General features: G+C 40.5%; 1 protein-coding gene across 2 annotated transcripts in view; it reads right to left on the reverse strand.

Moving 5' to 3' along the window:
• The window catches only part of LOC117482019 (E3 ubiquitin-protein ligase SMURF2-like), a 57,800-nt gene that overhangs the window by 15,290 nt on the left and 20,267 nt on the right, over positions 1-22,243 (reverse strand). The window contains exons 3-10 of one of the 2 annotated variants that reach the window (XM_034129969.1): positions 19,920-19,958; positions 17,464-17,572; positions 10,972-11,105; positions 6,082-6,147; positions 5,093-5,177; positions 4,548-4,631; positions 2,920-3,131; positions 1,033-1,117 (exon numbers count right to left, since the gene is read on the reverse strand). In XM_034129969.1, coding sequence (XP_033985860.1) covers positions 1,033-1,117; positions 2,920-3,131; positions 4,548-4,631; positions 5,093-5,177; positions 6,082-6,147; positions 10,972-11,105; positions 17,464-17,572; positions 19,920-19,958 — 814 coding nt within the window. Of the gene's footprint in view, positions 1-1,032; positions 1,118-2,919; positions 3,132-4,547; positions 4,632-5,092; positions 5,205-6,081; positions 6,148-10,971; positions 11,106-17,463; positions 17,573-19,919; positions 19,959-22,243 lie in introns of both variants that reach the window. The other variant, XM_034129968.1, reaches the window with a different exon arrangement.

Here is a 22,243-nt window from a genome sequence, read left to right on the forward strand (position 1 = left end):
TGTGTATGTATGTGTGTGTGTACTTTGTCCTTGTGTGAAGTGAGGACACTGAGGGACAGAGTACATGCCTCGCTGCACTCATCACAAAATACTGGGTCATTTTGAAAAGCTCTGTCCAAATGACCAAACCCAAAGGTTGCTGCTGTGAGCTGGATGTTAACTCAACGTGCTTCTCCGCTGAGCAGCAACATGGCCAGAAATGTAACGCAATATCATAGCCTGAAGTCTCTGGTGAATTAACGAGTGGGCTATTGAGTCAGTGAAAGAGTTTGATTGAATGCAGAACCACTAGCATTTTCTGCTCAACAGCTGCCCAAAAATGTTTCTTCCAAATCCACATCGGACTCAGAGGTCACTAGTTTGGCTGACCCGGACTTGATCCTGAAATATGACTATAAAGACTAACGTTTCTGGATACAGAAAGTTAAGTCCAGTTTGGTCGTGTCAGTTTGGGAATATATGTCAGGTTTTATATTAAGGATAATACATTACGGCTGTCAGCACTGCAGTGCATTTATCATGCGTTTATAATGCACTTAACTGCCACTAGGGGTTTCTCATCAACACATAACGACAGAGTTTAGTGGTGTTGTGAGGTCAAGTGAGATCATGGGATCTTGTATCACTGCCATTGCCATCATTGCAGTTAGCTTCTCCCTGTTAGCATATTGTTCATAGAGATGTTTTTACCAAAGGCTGAATTAGCCGTAGAAGTCTGCTCCCGATTATAACAAGTACAAATAAAATAATTAAACAATTTCCCAAATGAACATGGGCAGAGAGGCTGCAAGCCATTGAAGTAACCTTGATTAAAATGTGGGTTGTTTGTAGGTTTTAAAATAGTTGGAGACATACAGGAACAAACCTGTTTGTAGACACTTTGATGTAGAAATCTCCCTTAATACCTCAGGTCGTGTGTTTTTGAAATGGTTTTACTCACATTTCATACATCACATTACCTAAAAGAAACATAAATTGTATACCAAATAAAGACAATAACGAAGTAAAAACTATAAATCAAAAAGGAGTTACCTGGGCACCCGGGGGTCATGCCATGTGCTGACCCCAGTCTGCGTGTGGAGGAAGTAGACTTGACCCTGCTGAGTTGTTCTTTGCTCTAAAAGGAGAAAGAGAGAAACATATTGGATCAAAATGGCAAAAACAACACTGATACACGACGCTCAAAACTGTTGTTCTGTAGTCCTGGTGGGTACAAGCATGGATAGTGTATTTTGTGTATTTTGGAGAAAGGGAATCCTGTTTATAATTGAAGTGATAGGCAAACTGAAAGGACAACAGTTTTGTAAAGTGGGTGCCAAAGTAATCAATGAGTTCCTCTCCAAGTCTCCACTATCCCAAAAGAATGGGGGAAATAAAATGTAAGGAAAACTTATCAAAGACTCGTGACTTTTTCCTTGTACATAGTTACTTGATGCATCCTTGTTTTCTCTTAAAGGTTGGTGTGTGTGTGCTCTGAAAGTAATCCCTTCCCATTAATCTACAAAACCAAAGAAAATGGAAAAGAAAACTCTGTCCGTCTTTCCAAACCAACGAAAATGATATGCTGTAAACAACTGGGAGAACCGAGGACAGCAAAAAAAGAAATGAGAATTGTTCCTCATCGGCCCGTTAGATGTGTGGTTCCCTCCAGCTCACGGATGAATGGTGTGTGTGTGTGTGTGTGTGTGTGTGTGTGTGTGTGTGTGTGTGTGTGTGTGTGTGTGTGTGTGTGTGTGTGTGTGTGTGTGTGTGTGTGTGTGCACAAAATCTGTGTGCTGCACAGGCTCAGTGTTCTGAGGCTCATGTGTGTGTATATGCACCCGCTAATCCATCAGTACCCCACACCCCAACTTCCTACTGGCACAACTCATTTCCTACCCACCTCTCCCTCTTTTTTTCCCCTCACACACACTCCCTCCCTCCCTCTCTCCATCACCACACCCAGCCACTGGTTCAGGGGGTTCAGCGGAGAAAGAAAGCTCACTAGCCGTTGGGCATCAGTGACTCACTTTGTCCGACCTTGGCCAGCGTCAGTGGACACAGCAGGACATTTCAAAGGGGGCAAAGGTCCAATTGTGCCATTCTAAAAAAATCAAGGGCATGCAGCACCACATTTAAAATAATAATTTATTTTACAGACTCTGTGGGTATTGTGGGGTTCGCTGAAAAGTACACTTAACTGAAAAAAAAGAAAATTCCAATGATGGAAAATATACTTATGTAGCTCCTGCATTATTTTCCAAACGTGTTTAAAGAAAGGCCAGAGCTAAAAACTGAGCCTTGAATATGCCGCTTTCAATTCAGTCTGTAAGCCAAGTATTTCAACTCTGGGAAGTGTTTGAAAACAGGAGGAGAGAGGAAAGAAAGGTGGAGTAGAGGAGAGGAATATGATCACACATCAGGTGTTGACCGTGGTTGTCATGATGTGGTGCTGTGGGTCAGCAGAGAAAGTGTGAGAGAGCCAAAGGAAAGAGCCAGGAGACAGACGGATAGAAAATAAGTGGAAAAAGGGGCATTTCAACTTTACTCTCATCATCAAAAGGAAAACAAATGTTCAAAGTATCATTGCCTCCGGGCTACAAACAAGATACTGCCAGAGGAACAGCTCACTGTGTCTTTAATCTTGTGTTTTTGAAATCTCGCATTGGGATCAAGTAATTGAGAGGCTGTGTGAGTGTGTTGATGTATGTATGTAAATGGTCACAGCTATTGCACATGTGTGTTTCTTTTATCATGGTGTCGCCGTACTTAAATTGCGGACCTAATGAGACCATATTTCTCTCCAGATATTTCTTAAACCAGTTAGTGAAGGCAGTGTGAGTGTGTGTATGTGTATGTGTATGTGTGTGTGTGTGTGTGTGTGTGTGTGAGTGTGTGTGTGTGAGTGTGTGTGTGTGTGTGTGATGCTCTGTCTCTCACCATAACCCTCAGGCAGGTCAGGGGGTGTATGCAGGTGTGTTCGACTCATGTAGTTGCGATGCCGCTGAGATCGAACCCGTCTCTCCTGGACCCGCTGTACGCCCTGCGGCACGCTCGCCTCGGCCCCGTTAACGGGCGTCATTACCGGCGTGTTCTCGTCCACCACACAGCTCAGAGGACGCCCTGAGGGGCTGGAGTACTCCGACGCTGGCCTGGGAAAGAGCGGAGAGTGGTTCATGTAAATGGAGTTTAGTCTATTTTCAAAGAAATGTTCCAGATATATATTAATACATCATACATTTTGTAACAAATCGGGGAAAACGAACTCAATGTACTACATAAAACAGAAAAAATCAATTGAGAAGCAGAATTGAACGTTTTATTTTTGATTCCTTAGATGCACTGTGTGACTATGAGCCATGCAGGAAGCTGGGTGTGGAGGGTGAAAAGAAGTGTGTTTCTGTGTTAAAGGTGTGCTATGGGTTAAGTCAAAGGTGCAGCCAGTTTATCTGCACTTGTGATGTCTAGACATACACACTGGTGTAGGGTAATTATTGTGGAACAGCTGTGTCATCAGTCCTCAAAAAGAAAAATGTATTTCATGGTTATGCTTAAGATTAAAGTGATTTTAAGGCTTAAGGGTTGCATAAAAGCAAACAGAAAGTCCTCCAAAGACTACAGTAGAATCTTTAGTGTGTTTAGGAGACATAGACAGGCCGACACATAGAGAGAGTGTGTGTGTGTGTGTGTGTGTGTGTGTGTGTGTGTGTGTGTGTGTGTGTGTGTGTGTGTGTGTGTGTGTGTGTGTGTGTGTGTGTGTGTGTGTGTGTGTGTGTGTGTGTGTGTGTGTGTGTGTGTGTGTGTGTGACCATTGTCTGGCTGTCCAGAGTTACTGACGCCTTGGCTATCTAAAACCTTGGACCCTTGTACGTCAACCCAGAGCCCACGCACTCCCCCTTCCACACACTCTTCCTTCCTCCCATTTCCTTTTTCTCCCCCTTCACTAATATCCCACCTCTCCCTCCAAGTAACCCTGCTTCTTTACTTTAGAGGTGTTTTCACTCTTTTCTTCCCAGTCTTTGAGACATTTCCACCCACATACACCTTAAACTGATTAATGGATTATTCTTTCTAAACTCTGGAACAGATTACATTTGTCGTCAGTCAGGACCAGTGACAGGTGACGGTGGGGGGGGGTGGTGGCGTTATTTGTTTGCTTACTCCCCTAACGGCTCCACTGATATGGGCCAAGTAGGAAGGCGACAGTTGTTCCAGCAGGAACAGGGGCCAAGTAAAACCTAGCTGCCCGACTGGCTGGCTAGTATACTTAGAGAGGTGTGTGTGTGTGTGTGTGTGTGTGTGTGTGTGTGTGTGTGTGTGTGTGTGTGTGTGTGTGTGTGTTGCGGTGGGGTGGGGTGGGGTGGGGGGCTAAGGAAGTTGTCAGCAATTCACTCATTACGACAGACTGTTATTGTTGTGTTGGGAGTTGGGCTTAGTGAACGTTTCTTTCCTTCTGGAAGGGGAAGTTGGGAACAGTACAACCACTTACAGAGACCCCTGATGCTTTGTTATTAAAAGTTCAAGTGTGTCGTATTTAAAGCCCTGGATGAAGAAGTGTGTAGTTGTACCTGGTCGGTCTCTCCCACTGCGTGGTACGTGTGATGTGGTTCAGGTACTGTATCCTCCCAGAGGCCGTCCTCCTTTCTTCCCAACTGTTTCATGACATTAAGACAAAGGGTTAGAAAAGACAAGCAAAGAAAAAAAACTGTTGCTGAATCTGATTATATAATGTTTAGAAAAAGGGGCTTAACAGCAAACATAAGTAATAAGAAAGACATTTCTCTTTACACACAAGACAAAAGCTTCACAGGGAGGATAGTAATATTGTTCACACACTGTTCAGCATCTAAATGAATTGCATACCAATACTGATTTTGTATGCATTTAAAAAAGAATGTATCCTTTTTTAAATGCACACAAAATCACAGAAAAACGATCCCCCTGCCCCAACACAATCCTCGCAACTATAGATTACTTCACTAAAGAAATGCTTCTAAAAGAGTTAAATCCAGACAGCTCCCAGGAAAATGAAAGACTTCGAGAATAAGCAAGCTAGTACTGTGTGCACAAATAGGATAAGTCATTTGAAAGGAAAAGCTTTGATGATACTAACCCATCAGGCAGGTCGTTGTCGAACAAGCGACTGCAGTCCACCACCGGCCCTCCTGTCCCGATGCGATCTCTGGACTGAAGACTTACTGCACAGTTAACCAAGACAAGGAAGACTGCAGATCAATCAGATGTTCTTACCCATAGAGTTTCGCTCAAATAATAACTTCATCATATTGTATTCATCTTTTAAATAGACATTAGTGTCTCTCCGAGGCTTTAGCAGGAGCAGTGTTAAAGCTTGTGCCATCGGTTCTTAATATCAAATCACAGCATGAATTTTAATGATGTTCCTTGAGGTATTAGTGTCTTAATGTGGAATTTCTGAGGGATTTTGTAGTATTATTTTCAATTGCAGCACATTTGTGTAACAGATGATATCAACCCCAAACATTTATGCAACTTATGAAACATAGTAGGTCATGGGAATGGTCATTATATGCGTCCGCAAAAAGGTTTCAAGCTAGAATTTAAAATATGAATCGGCAACTAATCAAACCCAATGTTTGTTACAGACTTTTGACTAGAAAAACTTGACCGTGATGATTATTGTCTCAAATTAATATTACAGATGATCCATGTATTGTATTTGGCCTTAACTGTTGACCTCGATTTCAAATACAGAAAATGAATAGATTGAAAAATGATACCTAATTGAGGATGAATTAGCTGTTGGCAAAATAAATGAGCACTTACATTTTTTTTTTAAACCTAGTAAAATGTAAGGGAGTAGTCCCATTGATGTCTTCCAGCTGTTAATTTAATCAGTGTTTTAAACCGTAAATATGCAGTGGACAAAGGCTCTGGGACTGGACTAAGTGTGTCCATCTGAGCTTTTTTTTTTTTTTTTTTTTTAATAGTATTGGCACACTGAATGTAGACTAGAGCATCTGGAACATGTAACAAACCGACTGACTATGCATAGTTATATCTTTCACTTAACTTCCTTTTCCATAAGAATGATAATGTTTTAAACATGTTTGGAATTCTTACCAACTATTTGACCTCTCACAGTATCATTGTCATTGGGGCCCAGCTTATTCAGGTCCAGTCTCTGATCTGCAGGGAAAAAACAAACAAGAAATTGAACTATCAACTAAACATCTGCTCACATTTACAACCGTGATCAAATCCAGGTATTAAGCCGATGAGTAACTTGATGAACTTAATGCCAAGTAACAAGGCGTTCAGACTAAAAGATAGAACCGCAGGGTGTTGCGTTTGTGTGGGCGCGTTGCCTCAGTGCGACGATGAAACACTATCCAGGAAGGACGGATGAGTAATAAATCCATGACTTTGAAGGCTTATAAGATGACAGAAACTGCACAGTTAATTTAAAATACTATGACGGAGGATGTTACAACCATGGAAAGTTATCAAAAATGCATTCTTATCATCTGTTGCAGGAGATAAAACATCAAATATAATTATATACATCCAAACACATATCAGCCAATGATTTTACACAGTGATAACGGCTCTGATTTCGGCACGAGGCAAATGGGACATACTGAAGCAGCCAGCCAAAACTTACAAATGTTAACAAAGCAACAATGTTCTGTGCAGGGGAAAACATTTGGAGACACAAAATATCACAGATCTTGGACGCAAAATGTGTAAGCGGTCTTGTTATTTTTAGATAAGCAAGGACTCATTGTCTGAAGTGGCAAATGATAGCACTGCGAGACACACACAGCACAGAAACACAAACCAGGACGACTGAACAAGATCCAGACACAGATACACTCAGCAATCTCTGCTGCCTCTATCACACAGTGAAACTTCGGCATGACCAGCTGAGCCGTACAGGAGTGATATCAATTGATGTGTGTGTATCTGTGTGTATGTGTGTGTCGTGATCGCACAGGGTGTGAGTCATGCAGGGGCATTGGCTTTCTAAAATCTGAAAAAGTAAAGCATAGTCAGACATTACACGGTGTGTGTAGGAAGGAAAAGAAATATGCACCGCAAGAGGAAGACAGAGAGAGAAAGAGAAAGAGAAAGAGAATCTTCGGGAGACAGGGAGATAAGGAGACGCCCCAGTTATCCATGCATTAATACTATAATCAGAGACATACTAGACATGTATTGTAATTGCTTGGTCTACATAATGTCATGCATACACAGACATGTCTTGGTTTCCCTGTATGTACAGTATAGACTCTGCAGATCTAAACAACACTATAGCTGGTTTCCAGAAGAGAGAGAGAGAGAGAGACTGAGAGAGAGAGACTGAGAGAGAGAGAGAGAGAGAGAGAGAGAAAGAAGAGAGAGAGAGAGAGAGAGAGAGTGTGTGTGTGTGTGTATCTGTTCCGGATACATGTCTAGACTAAACAAGGATGGTCTAAGCCTTACATGGCTGGAATAGTAAGCAGAATTTCCTCTTAAATAAGAGAAGAGGGAAACACAGAGAGAGAAGATTTACAGACCTTTAACCACAAGGCCTCACTGCACCATGCAATACCTCAGAGCCACATTTTGCTTCAATGAACAAACTACATAAATCAGTTTTAATATGTGGATGTAGAGTGTGTTCTAGTATGTCGTCATTTAGCTTATATCTCTGTGTGTTTGTATGCATATGTAAAAAAGTCTTTATAAGCATCACAATCATAAATCCAGCAAATATATTCAAAGATTCAAGGACTGTTTACTGTCATTCTGCAAAACATGTGTGACAAGGTGAAGCAGTTTTAGTTCCTCCTGCCACACAAGAAAACAAGACAAAACAAAAACAGTAGTGAATTCCTAAAGAGCAGTTTCAATATTTGCATCAGGAGGAATGTAAACAGAAGCAACAGAAACCTCAGTTAGTTATCAGGGCCGATAATAAGACTGTTATCTTAATACAAATTGGACCTCAGTGGATTATTGTTCATCAGTTAGCTGTAACATCAACTACAAATAAGACACACACATCTAAGTGAGGCAGACTAACATGGCAAGCAAGTCATTTTGAAAGACTTGGTGTGCGCTCGTGTGTGTGTGTGTGTCTGTGGGTTCAGAAGTGGGACAGAGGACTAAGCCATTGTGTCTACGATGCTACAGGATGTAGAGTTCAGTTTAAAGCCAGACAGACTTCTAGTAATCGAGACCACTAAGACAAATCTACATTTAGAATGCAACAAAATGTGCGTGTGTGTTTGCGTGTGTGTGTGGGTTTGCGTGTGCGTGTGCGTGTGCGTGTGCGTGTGCGTGTGTGTGTGTAGGAGTGAAGGACTTCTAGGAATCAATACAATTCCAGTAAAGTCATGTTTGTCTGTGTACATCTTGGTCAGACCACAGACTGGGCACAGTTCATGTGTCTACGGCTACAAGACAAGGACAAGGGATATTGTGAGCTCTGGTGTCTTGTCAAAGATTATGATTTGTCTCCCTGTCCACTTCCTGTGTGGCTACAAGAAAGTATAATTTCTGCCATGTTGGCTGTACAGTAAGTGGCTGGTCTGGAGCCTAACTGGAGCCTCTCCTGTCTGTTTCTGGAAGCTGTGGCTAAATGTTAGGGCAGGTTCTTTGGCCCTCAGTGGGGTTAAAGTATGGCATGTCAAGGTCCCTCATGTTCTTTAGTGGCTAGAAGAGTGAACTGTATATGTCAAGAATTTCACTTTTAAACAAGTAAGAGTTCCTGGGACATATTTGGTAATATAATGAGAAGTATGTAGCTTTTTGGAGTTGGCATAATAGTCACATTTAGGCCAACTAATACGTTTGGTTCTAACAAAGAAGGTAATTATATTCAGACAGACAACTTCTGGTGTGTCCGTAGTGCGTGACTGTGTAGAATGAATGGATGGAAATAAGGAAAAGGCCGGATTTATACAAAAAAAAAGCGGAAAAATGTACTTCAGAGTGGCGGTTCTGTTACATGTCTGAACTTTTAGTTTGAGACAGGAAGATGGATTGAAGGAAAGGAGGAGAATGTGTGGAAGGAATGTTAATTCGACAGTTTGTACTACAGTTAAGTGTGTATGTGTCAGTATCAACAGACTGGTACTGCCAACAAGCCAGACAGGGCTAACAAGCATGCGGCCATGTGGACTGCAGAGAGTAAATAAGAGTATAAACCAGTTGGAAATCAAAGAGCTGCAGTCTGTGAGGCCAGGCAGATGTTGTGTGTTATCCACATTAAACCGGGTCACACAGGATTATCAAAGTGATCCCCAAACAGCACCTTTCCTCCTCTTTCTGCACCTTTGGCAAAACAGTGCCAATAAGTATATGAGCAGGACTAGGTTTCCAAGAATAAAAGCTATACGTTTCCTTGGCAGAAAGATGCATTGCTGTAAAAATGAATGGTTGCTATTGATTTAGGTTGAGGTGCCTCATGTCTACAGCATTTCTGTTATGTGTAGCCTAAAGGAGCTGTTGATGTATTGTGCCTATAAATCTCATGGCAATTAATGTTTGGCACAAGAACAGCTGCAGAGCACACTGCAAGCTGGGGATGGGATATGAGCACTGTTAAAGAGGTACATGTAGCAGCAGGCTGGCTAACAATCAAACTTTTGCAGCCATTTAAAACACACAAAAGGCACAGAAAAAGTCAAGTTGTGTGTGTTATTGGAGACACCAGAGGCCTGTACTACGAAGCTGGTTCAACCTAACCTGGATATGTTTGAGTTAGCCGGTTGGCCTAATCCAAAACATACGCGCTCTCGCTAAGCTGTACTACGACGCTGGTTATCAAGTGGATCGCTCAAGCCAGCCGTGTCCTATCTAGTTAGGTGCGCGTTCACATGAAAGGGGTGGTATTTGGAGCATTCGACCAATCTCAAACACGGACAAGCGTACTGACAGCGCAGCGTCATACTTCCTGAATGAAAAGTGAACTTTAATATTAGTCAAATATGAAGAAGTTAAACTTTAAACATCCATGTCTTAAACACTTTATCCAGGATAAAAGCCACATAGCTGCACCTGCAAGGTGAATACAGCTGGTAAAAGAAAAAGTGTTTGAATGCGTACATTAACAGGTTTATGATATCACTGCCCCGTCCAAGACACGAGTGGATCTGACTTTAATTACATTTGACTCGAGTGTTTCGTCAACTTAATGTGTTGCTTAAAATAATACTTCTGCATACAGTATGTGACACTGTGAGTGTTGCACGGCCAGATACGGCTCAAGAAGCTGACTCAGATAAGGAAATATATGATACATTATGATGTGATATGATATGAATGATAATGGGACACATCGACGTCTGCACTCACAGTGCGACGGACTGTACTTAATGTTACTCTGATCCGGTTACTTATGTTGTGGCAGATATTTAAGTAAGCTTTCTTAACGCTAATATTATAATAGTCAGATTGCTCTGAAGATGGGAGGGGATATTCTATTAATTTTCACGTTCACACAGTCAGTTGATTTTGGCCGGCCGTCTTTCCTGCAACGGCAGTTTTTCTGTATTTCCTCTATCCTGTAATATGACTTGATAGCTTTAAACTCCGCACACGGAGCTCTGATTGGTCAGCAGGCGGTGCTTTCACTGAGTTGATCTCTTAGCCTGCAACCTAACCTCCTCCCGAGGAGGTTAGCCGCTCAGCATAAGTTACCATGGAGATCTAGCCCGCTAAAAAGAGAACCAGCGTCGTAGGACCGGAAAGCCAGAGTTTTCCCTGAAGTTAGCCGGCTAAGCGAAAATCCGGCTTCGTAGTACAGGCCTCAGGTCTGGTCCATACCATGTGTCTTTGTGCTAACATGTGTGATAAGATGTGAACATGGAGCTCCCAACACTGGATAGTTATTCATTAGATGTAGCCTGTGGATCCTCCCCATTAACCTTCACTTACAAGCTAAGCCGGAGGGTAAAGGCCACGGCGAGCATGCAGAGGGAGCATGAAGAGAGCAGACAACAGCACACACAAACAGGTACTTACAGCCAGTGTCTTTGAGTCTGTTGATTGCGTTGGACAGGAGGCGGACACAGCCGAGGAAACCGGCACCCTGCTTTTTGTGGATCTTCTTGTGATTCCATACGCTGATGGTGATTGAGTCTGCCTTTCCAATGTATCTGAGAGGGGAAGAGAAAGAAAAATGGTCAAAAAGACAATCCTGACAATATGAGTAGGATTTCCAATGGTCCATTGAGCCATGGTGCATGCTTGAGTGCAGTAGCAGGGGGGCTTAATGCAGGGTAGGCAGGATGGAAACTAAATTAAATCATAACCTACGACACTCAAGAAATGTTGCAAAGCATTAACAAATACATATAACTAATACTGCAGAGAAAAGAAGTGAATCTTACATGTTGCATCTCTTCCAACCACTTCTTGGTAAGAATAATGCACACCATGTTTGCGGTGCAGACTGTCAGACTGTGTAATGAGGCTGATTAGCTGATTTAAAGAACCATGTGTGTGCATGCGTATGTGTACGTGCATATTGGGCTAAGATCAGTCTAGTCGTGGTTGGAGAACAGAGGAAGTCCCCAAGATGTGCTTCACCACTGACAGAGCCAGACAGCTACAACAGTAAACACACAGTTCAACTTTCAAATGCACAATCACACACACAGCCTCGAAGCCACCACTGATGCAAAGCTTTATATTACGCTGTGAGCTGTGGGGTTTCCCCACTAAACACATCAAAATGTATATATATTTGACAGCAAGTCAAATCATAGAAGTTGGGAAATTGTTGCATTGAGATGAAATTACAGCGTGTGTGGGTTGTGGATCTTTAAGTGTCCAGTGATTCAGTCTAGTCACTATCAGACACTGTGATCAGGATGCAGTAGCTGAGGTTAGCAGCTCTGCATGTTCACTGTTTCTGACTCAACAGATGCTGATGTGTCTAGGCATGTGCTTGTTGTTGCATATGTTGATTATGATCTCATGTTCAAGCCATTTAACATTATTAGATGACAAGCGGGTGAAAGAACTCACATTTTTTTGTGCCAACATACTTTCAATTGTCTTCTCCAATAGGCTTATTTGCCAAAAAATGGATACTGACTTACGGATTAAAAAGAATATTCCACTAGTAAGGACAACTCGAACATGTTCTGAGCAATCAAACAAAACATCTGAATGGAGTTACTTTAAATTAATTGGTTTTTCTGATAAAAGCTGTGCTGTTGCTCACTTCGACAAGACCCATTTTTTAAAGATCATTCTTGATTACGAGATATTTCCAAACTCTTCCAAAAATATTACAGATATGTTGCAATTTGGTGCTCAGCAGTGTGAGCTCTTCAATCTCCTATGAAAGCAGAACACAGTATTCAAAATGAAATGTCATGCTTTTCCCTTCACACAATGTGGTTGCAAGATTAACAGGTCAATGTGAGGGAAAGATGTGTTGTGCAAAGCACCTTGGAGGAAAAAAAATCTGAAATAGCTGACGAGACAATGACTGTCTTTCTGAGATAAGAGAAACAGATGGAACAAAATAATATTTCCTCACTGTACCAAAAACAGTGTTGGGAAACATTTTCCTCCAAAATAACATTGCAGGTGCTAAGGTTATTGTTACAACACTGCTATGAAAAAGCACATTTATACGTATGGGGGTGGGCTGATGAGTGAACTGTCAGCGCTGAATCATAAATGGACCTGAAAACAGATGGAAGTACGGCATCTACGTTATACAATATAACTCCAGACTGAACTGACCGACTCCCCGTCTTCTGTAGGTAGTTGTTGTTACTGAAGGCCACAGTATACTCTGTGTGTGAAGTTTGTGAAACATAATTAATTGGCTGTTCCATCAACACAAAGCTAGCAAACGATACATTGGGATATACTGTAATTCATTTTTTTGTTGGATTCTGTTTGTCAGGGAACAGAGCAGCACTTTTTTATTTTTTATTTGAATGATAGTGACAGATGGTCCTGTAACTTGGTGCAGCATTGGATAAAATGTAAGTTTTTTAATAGTCAATGTTTTATTAGGATGATGCAATTGAATAAGTGTTTTCTGTGAAAGAAAACATATTTGTGTAGAAGTACATTTCCTAAGAATTAAAAAAAAAAATTGCAGTGGTCGCATCAGTTATGATTTTAGACTTGGTTTGAGTATTTAATAAGGTTTTAAATGTGTTAGCAAGTGATGAAATAATGTCATTTCCAAGTTTAAAAGGCCCCAGCAGGATAAATATAGCCCTGAATGTTATGTCAAATTGTATAAGAGTTTTTAAAGTAGTTCCAGATGATGTAATGACACTTAATTTGAAATTAATTTAAAATGTACAAATTAGCTAAACTGTTAGTTACACCTTATTGTGAGGAAATTCCTCATGTGAATAAAGCTCAGGGTTCACACAGAACAGTATTTGCAGGCACATCCTTTTTCTGTTCATTGTGCGAAATTAAAAGAAAAAGAAACTCCCAGATGATTAACTAACAAACACTGATGTTCAGGCAAGTATGCAAAACTATTACAAACAATCCCTCTATATCCCGCTCCCCAAACACTTCATTAGGTGGTTACAGCAACAAAAAAAAATGATTAGCACTCTTAATCCCACAGACAACAGCCGAGGAGGGGGAAATATTCTTGGGTCAAATACAGATTAGCTTTCCAGGACATAGTAAATCCAGAGCTGCAACACTTCCCAAACTTCTTCCTGCCAGGGAACTTACATTAGGAACTCAGAAAATAAGCTGTCTTTCCAGATTGGATATATTTCATATTAATGTTGGACAGACTTCAGCTGTTAAAATAGACAAAAATAAATCTGTGTGGAGATTCAACAGCTCTGGCTCGTCCCTATTGAATACCTTGATCTGATTTATGTAAGTTGAGTCTTTGCCAAAGCATTCTTCCTCTGTTCCCTTGTTCCTGCTGTTCTGTGAACAGACCACCCCATTTCACCTCACTTCTTCCACTTATGGACATATGTGGAAGACCCCCATCACCCCAGCCACAAACTGTTCTTTCTGTTGCCGTCTGGCAGACGTTACCGCAGCATCCTGGCAAGGACAAGAAGATTCGGAGACAGTTTCTTCCCGCGGGCAGTGAGACTGTTAAAAAATTGAACTGTTGAAACAACTTCAAACATTCATCTGCTACTCAGTAGTATGTATCTAATATCTAATATATATCATTCCAATAACTTGTATATAGACTCTATTGCACTATTCCACATCATAACTTTATTTTATTTTATAACTATTATTCTTTTTGTATTGCTCTTGCTCTTATTGTTATTATGTTATTATGTTGCATTGTTGGAGAAGCCTGTGACATAAGATTTTCAACTACATAATTACTCTGTAACTATGTCAGATTGACAATAAAGAACCTTGAACCTTGAATGTATGCTTACAAAGACCTTTCCTGCCTTTCATAACAGAAAATCGTGAATATTTAAACATATTACGACTCATAAAGTACAATAACTCATGGTTGAAATGTATGTGTGCCTGGAAGAAATGCATGTTGAAGGTAGCTGAACCTTTGCTCGCAGTCTAAGACTAAACAAGACAAAGCATTTGTATACAACCAAAATATTTCTGTTCCTGTTTCCAAGCATGGAGCACACAACTTGGTCTCTGAGAGAACAAAACAGACATCTTCCGCAGGTTAAACCACTTCTAATGACTGTGTGCAGTAATTCAATGTTTGAATATGCTGTAGGTGGGTATGTCTGCCATACAGGCCTCCAGGGCTTATGATGGGCAGGTTGTGATGCATCGAGTCCACTTGTCAATTACTGCCAATGCATTTAAAAATGGATTGCGAAATGAAAAGTAAACAACTGACTGTAGCAGTGCCTGTGCCATTGGTTTGATAACAATTGTATTAGCGAGTATGTGTTAAAGGTCTCCTATTATGCTATTTTTAGGCATATATTATGGGTCTTGGATATATATAAATATATAAAAAATATTATGTGTTTTGCTCAAAATACCAAACAGATCATGCATTTTAGATATCCCTCTGTTGCAGGCCTGTTAGAGAACTGCTGATTCAGCTCCGTTGTACCCCAGTTTTTAGAGATTTGGGTACGGAGGAAAAGAGAGAGGGTCTGTTTTCTGACACTTTGTGAGTTCCCTGACACACTGGGGACACATATTTATGTATAAAAGACACAAAAAAGTGCATTTTGCACGATAGGTCCCCTTTAAGCCTGGTAAGGTGACGATCATTGGGTACAACATTGAAGATTGAACACATTCAAAATGTTTTCCAAAAAAGGTGGTCTTATATTTGTTTCGAAAAGATGCCAATATGTACTATACAGCATCGATAGTAAAGCAAAGTTTATACTTTTGCAGGGTATTTATGTAAGGTTATTTATGAAGAGTATGTATTTACATAACAGAGCATTGAGGCTTCTGATAGGATCAGAGCCATGTGGGAAAAGACCCCACCTCCTAAAGCTGAAGGCTGGAGATGGGGGGGTGTGGCGAGTTGGCAATCTGACAAACCCACAATCCCATCTGCTTACTGCGGCATGTTAGCCATTTCCTGAACCAGAGGAAGAGGCCAGGGGTCACTGGCGGGAAATATACTCCTCTGAGAGGTTGGGGATCATGAAGGGGTACAGAAATGTGTAAAAAGGAGAACTGTGGTTAATGTTGACAGGGGACAGGAAGCATGGTAAAACAGGTGTGTGTGTGTGTGTGTGTGTGTGTGTGTGTGTGTGTGTGTGTGTGTGTGTGTGTGTCTGAAAGACAAAAGTGGGCCCAGAAAGGCAAGATACATTTGTTTTTGTAGGGTTATGATGAAAACACAAGTAAAGTCATATAGTATGGACTCTTATATCATTTAGAAACACACGGTCTTCCTCTACAACTGGCTTTCATTATAATTATGACAGTGACTGTATTTGTATTATTGATTAACCTTCCTGTTATTGTTTTAAGGAATGACAGATTAATTAATTGCTTGGTCTTGATGTCAGAAAATTGTGAAATGTCCGTCACATGTTCCCAATTCCAGAGAGACGTATTTTTTGTACAAAACTAAAAATATCTAGTTTACTTTCATTGAAGACAAATAAAACATAATAACATTCAAATTTGAGAGGCTGGAATTTGTGATATTTTTACCACTTTTGCTAAAAGAATATATAATATAATATAATTGAATGAGTGAAGCTTTTCGCCTGTATGACTTTTTCTTTACCGTTGCATGATTCATAGTTTGGTTTTGGAATATCAATGATTTTAAATTTACATTTTCAATACTGACAGGAAACGAAAAGTGAGCTTTCTTGATAGAAAAATGGGGTTTTGAAAAGATTTTCAAGGGACTATATCTGGCTTATTCTGAAAAACATTAAACTTAAATAAAGTTGCTCTTTAAATGTGTTTTAGCCTGTGAACAGCCACATTTGGCTCAGAGGACCAAGCGAGCCGACACTCAGGTTTACAGAGTGCATGTCTATTGAGCAACCCCATATTCTAATGCCCAAAATAGGAAGAATGTGTTATCTTGAACAGAATGTCTGAAATCTGGCTCTATACGATGTTTTGTTCCCAAATAAAATGGCTCAAAAGCTTTATAGATGGGTGTTTTCTGCACAAAGTAGAACTCAATTTACATTCCTGAAACACTTGTCATAGCAGTTTCGCACAAAGACATGCGAGAGAGCAAAACCAGTATACTGCATTTCTGTGACAACAATGCTTTCTGCAAGATCAATTTCAAGTGGTGAGTGACCTCATACACCGATCAATCACACAATGGGGCTGCGCAATCTATTGTCAATCAATCAATACAACATTGTTATGACTAATGGAGTGTTTCCGAATACCTACAGTAAGGCCTGCTAATGTCTCAGAATGAACTGAATATATTTTTTTAACTGTTCAACGGGCATTCGTCTGCCTGGCTGATTTAACTAGCCGGGTCAAAGATGGCTGCTCGTTGTGGGAGGAGCCTCTCCCTGACACTGGCATTACCTCCAAAGAGTACTCGCCTCGCGGCTCTGATCATCGGCTATTCAGCATTCCTTGTCCTTTTTTGCCATGTCATCACCCTTCATATCTACATAACTAATTAGTTTTAAATTAAAGGTCACCTATTATGCAAAATCCACTTTTTCATGTCTTTTATACATAAACATGCGTCCCCTCTGTGTAAAGAGATTCTGAAAGTTTCAGGAAAAAAGATTCGCTCTCTTTTTGTCCTGATCCATTTATATAAAAACCTGTCTGAAAATGAGCTGATCAGATTTTGGTCACTTTATGATGTCATAACGATTTTTTTGCTTGTGTGACCATTAGCCAATCACCAACCAATGTAACACCCGCCCACCTTATCACCTGCATCTCCTCCTAGAGCACCATTGTGTTCTTATATTGCAATGTCAGCTCCCCATTTAATTATGCAGCCCCATCACACACACACACTGCATTTGTTTTTTATGTTTAGTAAGTGATACAACATGGCACACCGCCGCATTGTTATTAACTTACAGATCATAATGTTGATTCCACTTTGGGTCCAGCGTATTTCTCACAGTATCTGTTGAGTGACATTGTCCAGAGCCGTCCACCACCACTTTAGCAAATGGATCTGGCAACCCTGTAGAGGCAAGTGAAAAGGTTTAATTTAACAAATGTAAGAAAATAGTAATTTCCCCAATAAAGCTCTCATTGGGGAAATCTAAGGGATGAAATCAGCGTGTTAAAGTCAAATGGGGCTTAAACATGCAGATGACATACAGACATGTTTGGTTACAATTAAAAAAAGAGACAAGGCAAGGAAATAATGTTTATTAAAATATCCTCAGTGAGCCCTATGTCTGACATCTACTCAGCAAACAGAAGAAGTGCAAGTATGTAAAAGGAAGACTGAGGTTATCTTTGGTGCTCGTTAGTCTTTCTGCTCGAATAGGGGGTCTGTTGAAGTTTGTCAGCACCCTTTTTACATTTGAAGAGATTCTCCTCAATCATCTATCATTTATATCCACCCTAAAGCAAACATAGACAACATAAGTCGTATTAAGCGTAATGTCGTTTTTGCACACAATCTTATTTTTTTTTTTATTGCTGCTCTAACTTAGTCATTTTTTCAGTATGTTACCTGTTCTGAACATTTGGGACTTTAAAGAGAGTCTTGTGAATACTGACACAGTATCAATCAATATAAAATATAGTAAATGTATTGAATTAATTGCCATTATTCATTACTGTATTCTTTTAGTTTTTACTATTATCAAAAGTCAAAGTCAAAGTCAGCTTTATTGTCAAAAATTATACACGTGTTATACATCCAGAAATCTCGAAATGTATTTATTGACTGCTCTCTGAGCTAAATGGCCCCTCTAGGATGTTTAAGCTACTTTTCTCTACAACTATAAGGCAAGTCTTTTACATCAACTTCTTGGATAGGAATCTGATAATGGATTCTTCCTGCTGCCTTTATCTATTGTTGGCTGTGTGACTGTGCATGCCGGTAAGTGTGTTTAACCTGTGGGCACTGATACTTCATGCAAGTCAAACCTGTTCAGTTAGCCTTGTGCTTTAGTGAGACTACCCTCTTTGTAGTTGTGTGTTTGTTTGTATGCATGTGTGCATATTAGACAAAAAAGGAACTTGCATATTGTCTGTATGCATGACTTCCAGGTTAAAGGAGAACCAAACTATGAGCTAAATACCCCGTTATTGCGGCAATAAAGTGCTTTTACTATGACCGAAACTAGCAATTAAGCTAAAAATGTGGGTTGCTCGAGAGTTATTCTATTGTGCGAAATGACTCATCACTGAAACTAAATGTCTCCTCTTACATTAATGCCAGAGGATGACCTTGTCCTGATCAACCAACCAGAGGCTGACGAAACGGCCTGAAGCTAACGTTTAACTATCAGCAAACAGAAGACAGACAGGAACCTTCCTCCCTCGGATAACCTCCAACTATCAGCTGTTAATGTATGCATGTGTACTTAGCACTGGTGTGTTTTATTCAGTCAGTTACAGCTCACTTTGATGGTGTAACACTTAGACTAGTTTCTTCATAGCTAGTCAGGATGTATTTGAACACCATGCCAACATATTTAAGTTTTCTTATTTCCTTCACTACAATATTAGCTTGATTGACATGCCATGTAACAATGCTAAATTGTGCATTTATTCTAATGTTATTAAAAATTAAAGGTCCCCTATTATACTGTTTTACATCAATATATTATAGGTTCCAGATATATACAAAACATGTCTCTGAAGTGTTTGGCTTGAAATACCAAAGAGATCGTGCATTTAGCATCCCATAAACCCCTCTCCTCCCCAGCCCTGTTCAAAAGTGCTGATTCTCTGTCTGTTACTTTAGATGAAAATAAGGAGCCACTCCCCACTCCCCTCTGAGAGATATTTGGTTAAAAAGAACACAATGGTGCTCTAGGAGGAGATTCAGGTGATAAGGGGGGGGGGGGGGGGTTACCTTGGTTTGTTATTGGCTAATGGTTACACAAGCCAAAACATCGTTATGACATCATAAAGTGGCTAAAATCTGATCAGCTCATTTTCAGACAGGTTTTTGGATCAGGATAAAAAGTGAGCGAATATTTTTTCCTGAAACTTTCAGAATCTCTTTACACAGAGGGGACACATTCATGAAAAAGTGGATTTTGCATAATAGGTGACCTTTAAGATGTGATTTATGTCTTGCTTAATTATAGCTTCTTTTTTCTTTTTTTTAAATGAAGTCTAGTTCTTTAGAACCAGTGGATCAGATACATATTACTAGAAGTGAGGTTAGCAGTGGGTGCATGCCTAGCTCCTGGTGTTTATGACAGACAGACAGCTCCTGAAAGACTTCATTTACAGCACCGCTTCAAAAGCCAACAAGCTGCCACTGCTGACAAAGCCCATTCTAATGCACAAGGGAGGCCATGAAACAGAAATAGCAACATTTAAAAATAGGCTTTACTCACGGAAGAAGTCTTTCTTTGCCAGGTTCTTTGCACACAGGACTGGAAGAAAAAACAATATAGAGATGTGTTAATGTTAATGAGTTGGGCACACATTAGGAAATAAATATGAGATATTATAGCAAACACGAACGTTAAACTTGTCGGTCACCAAATATACAACGTCAGCTTTCAATGGTACATAATTGAGCCTCAGAACATTGTCACAGTACAAGCGAGTACACATCTGTCAACGATATTGTTCTATTCATATTATTTTTGAAGCACAGATGTAATGCGTACATTTTGGGAAACATCTTCCTTGGGCTTTTCTCTGGTAATATTTTTTGAAAAAAGACCATCTTACTCAATGATTTCATTATTTATCAACATTTCTCTTAGCTGTAAAACTTGACACATTTTTCTTTGAATAATTGCTGCTGTCTTTTTTGCCAACATATTGGTTTGTCCATCCTCACTGTCCCGTCACAGGCAAGTCTTAAGAGTTTCTCCTTGTGAAATATTGAGAAGACAAGCACTCATTTCTGTCTGAGGCAACTCCCTGGGGGTTTGCATCACAGACAACATACAATAGCTTTCAAAAGAGACAGAGAAGGTGGGACAGACAGTCTGTGTTTGCCTGCTGTTGTCTTTTTTCATACATATAAATCTTCCCCCCTTGGAGCTGGCTAGACAATTCTCGGACAATTATAGAGCGAGACAAAGCAGGCCAAGCAGAAACGATTAAGAGAGCAAGGGCCGACAAAACTAACACGACAAAGGTTAAAAATATTAGAGAACTGTAAAATAAAGTAAAATAACCATAACATGCTGACAGACCAGGATCCTTATCAGTTCTGTGTCACTAGCCGCGTTCACACCAAGTACTTTGCTGTACTTAGTGCCGGCACTTATTACCCCGGGGCACTAAGTACAGATCGCGTTCACACCGGAATAAGTTCCCTGAGGGAAGATTACGCAAATGAGCCACTGACGTCACTTCGTCTTCTTCTGCTTTGTATACTGCCACCCGAAGTCCCCGGCCGGAAGTCCCCGGAGTTGGGGACTGGCTTCAGTAGAAGCTGCTGGGACTCCCAGCAGCTTCTACTGAAGCCTTCCGAGTAAATCGCCAGAACGCCGACACCTCCTCATCTCCACCGCTCCCATGTTTTATTTTGTGTTGCCATAAGTTAGTCTCTCTGCGTTTGTGTGCTGGGCGAATGCTAATGCTAATAATGCTAATGTGAGGATAATAAAATGGCGGCTCTACAAAAACATTTCAGAGTTTTACGGGGCGTGGTTTGCAATTCGCCCAGCCAATCAGAACTGGGGCACTTTTTCCCCCCAGGAAAGTACCATCTCTCAGCAGGCACTAAAAATGGGGGTAAAAGTTCCCGGCTTGAAGTACTCTTTTTGGTATGAACGCGACATAAGGGGTACTAACGGAACTAAACGCGAAAAGTACGGGGAAAAGTACGGGGAAAAGTACGGGGAAAAGTACTCCGGTGTGAACGTGGCTAATGTGCTGCTTAACTTTGAGCAAAGAGACTAAAAGTTAAGTGCTTCCAGCCATCCATCCATTTTATAAACTAAATTCTTTCTATTCCTGGCCAAAGGGAAGGCACTTCCATCTCTTCAACAACGCAGGTACAGGTGACCCCCTCTCAGGTGACCCCTTTCTTTCCAACCGTATCAAAACCTTAGTCTCTGGGCAAAGAGCAACTTCAACATGTTAAACAAATAATGTAGATCAGACCTTTTGCAGTGCCCAGGAAGCTTAATGAGATTTGAAAAAGGCATTCGTCTGAAAATACGAGGTAAAAACACAAATCACATATTTTTCTGCGTTTCATCTTCTTGGCATTACTTTCTGCCACGTCACTTCTTCTACCATTTCCTAATACAGCCACAAGCCAGTGAAAATACCACAAGATTAGATGTTTAAAAAAGGCGCTGACATACCCAATACTAAATGGGATCTTTTCCGAAAACCAGACATATAAAAGGCTTCCAAAGGGAATATTGTCCAACATCTACAACATAATGTAAAGCCTGTAGTGAGAGTGCTATTGTATGCCGTCTGCATTATTTACAGCAGCCAACTATGCATGCACTAGCCACATTTAGAAAATAAGAAACAGTCTATACTTAGTGCTCAAAAGAGAGGATCCTTTTGCAGTTATCTAACAGATGGTCAGAAAGCTGGTGTGTTTTTTTGACCATTTCATTTTATACAGGCTTAATTACATTCAGACCCTGGAGAAATCATGTCAATAGATTACACTTTAGATCATGTTAAAGCATGTGAACCTGCCATGATTCAGAAACAAGCAGCACTTCAGAAAAAG

This window comes from Trematomus bernacchii, unplaced genomic scaffold, assembly GCF_902827165.1.
Source record: "Trematomus bernacchii unplaced genomic scaffold, fTreBer1.1, whole genome shotgun sequence".
Taxonomy (NCBI): Eukaryota; Metazoa; Chordata; class Actinopteri; order Perciformes; family Nototheniidae; genus Trematomus; species Trematomus bernacchii.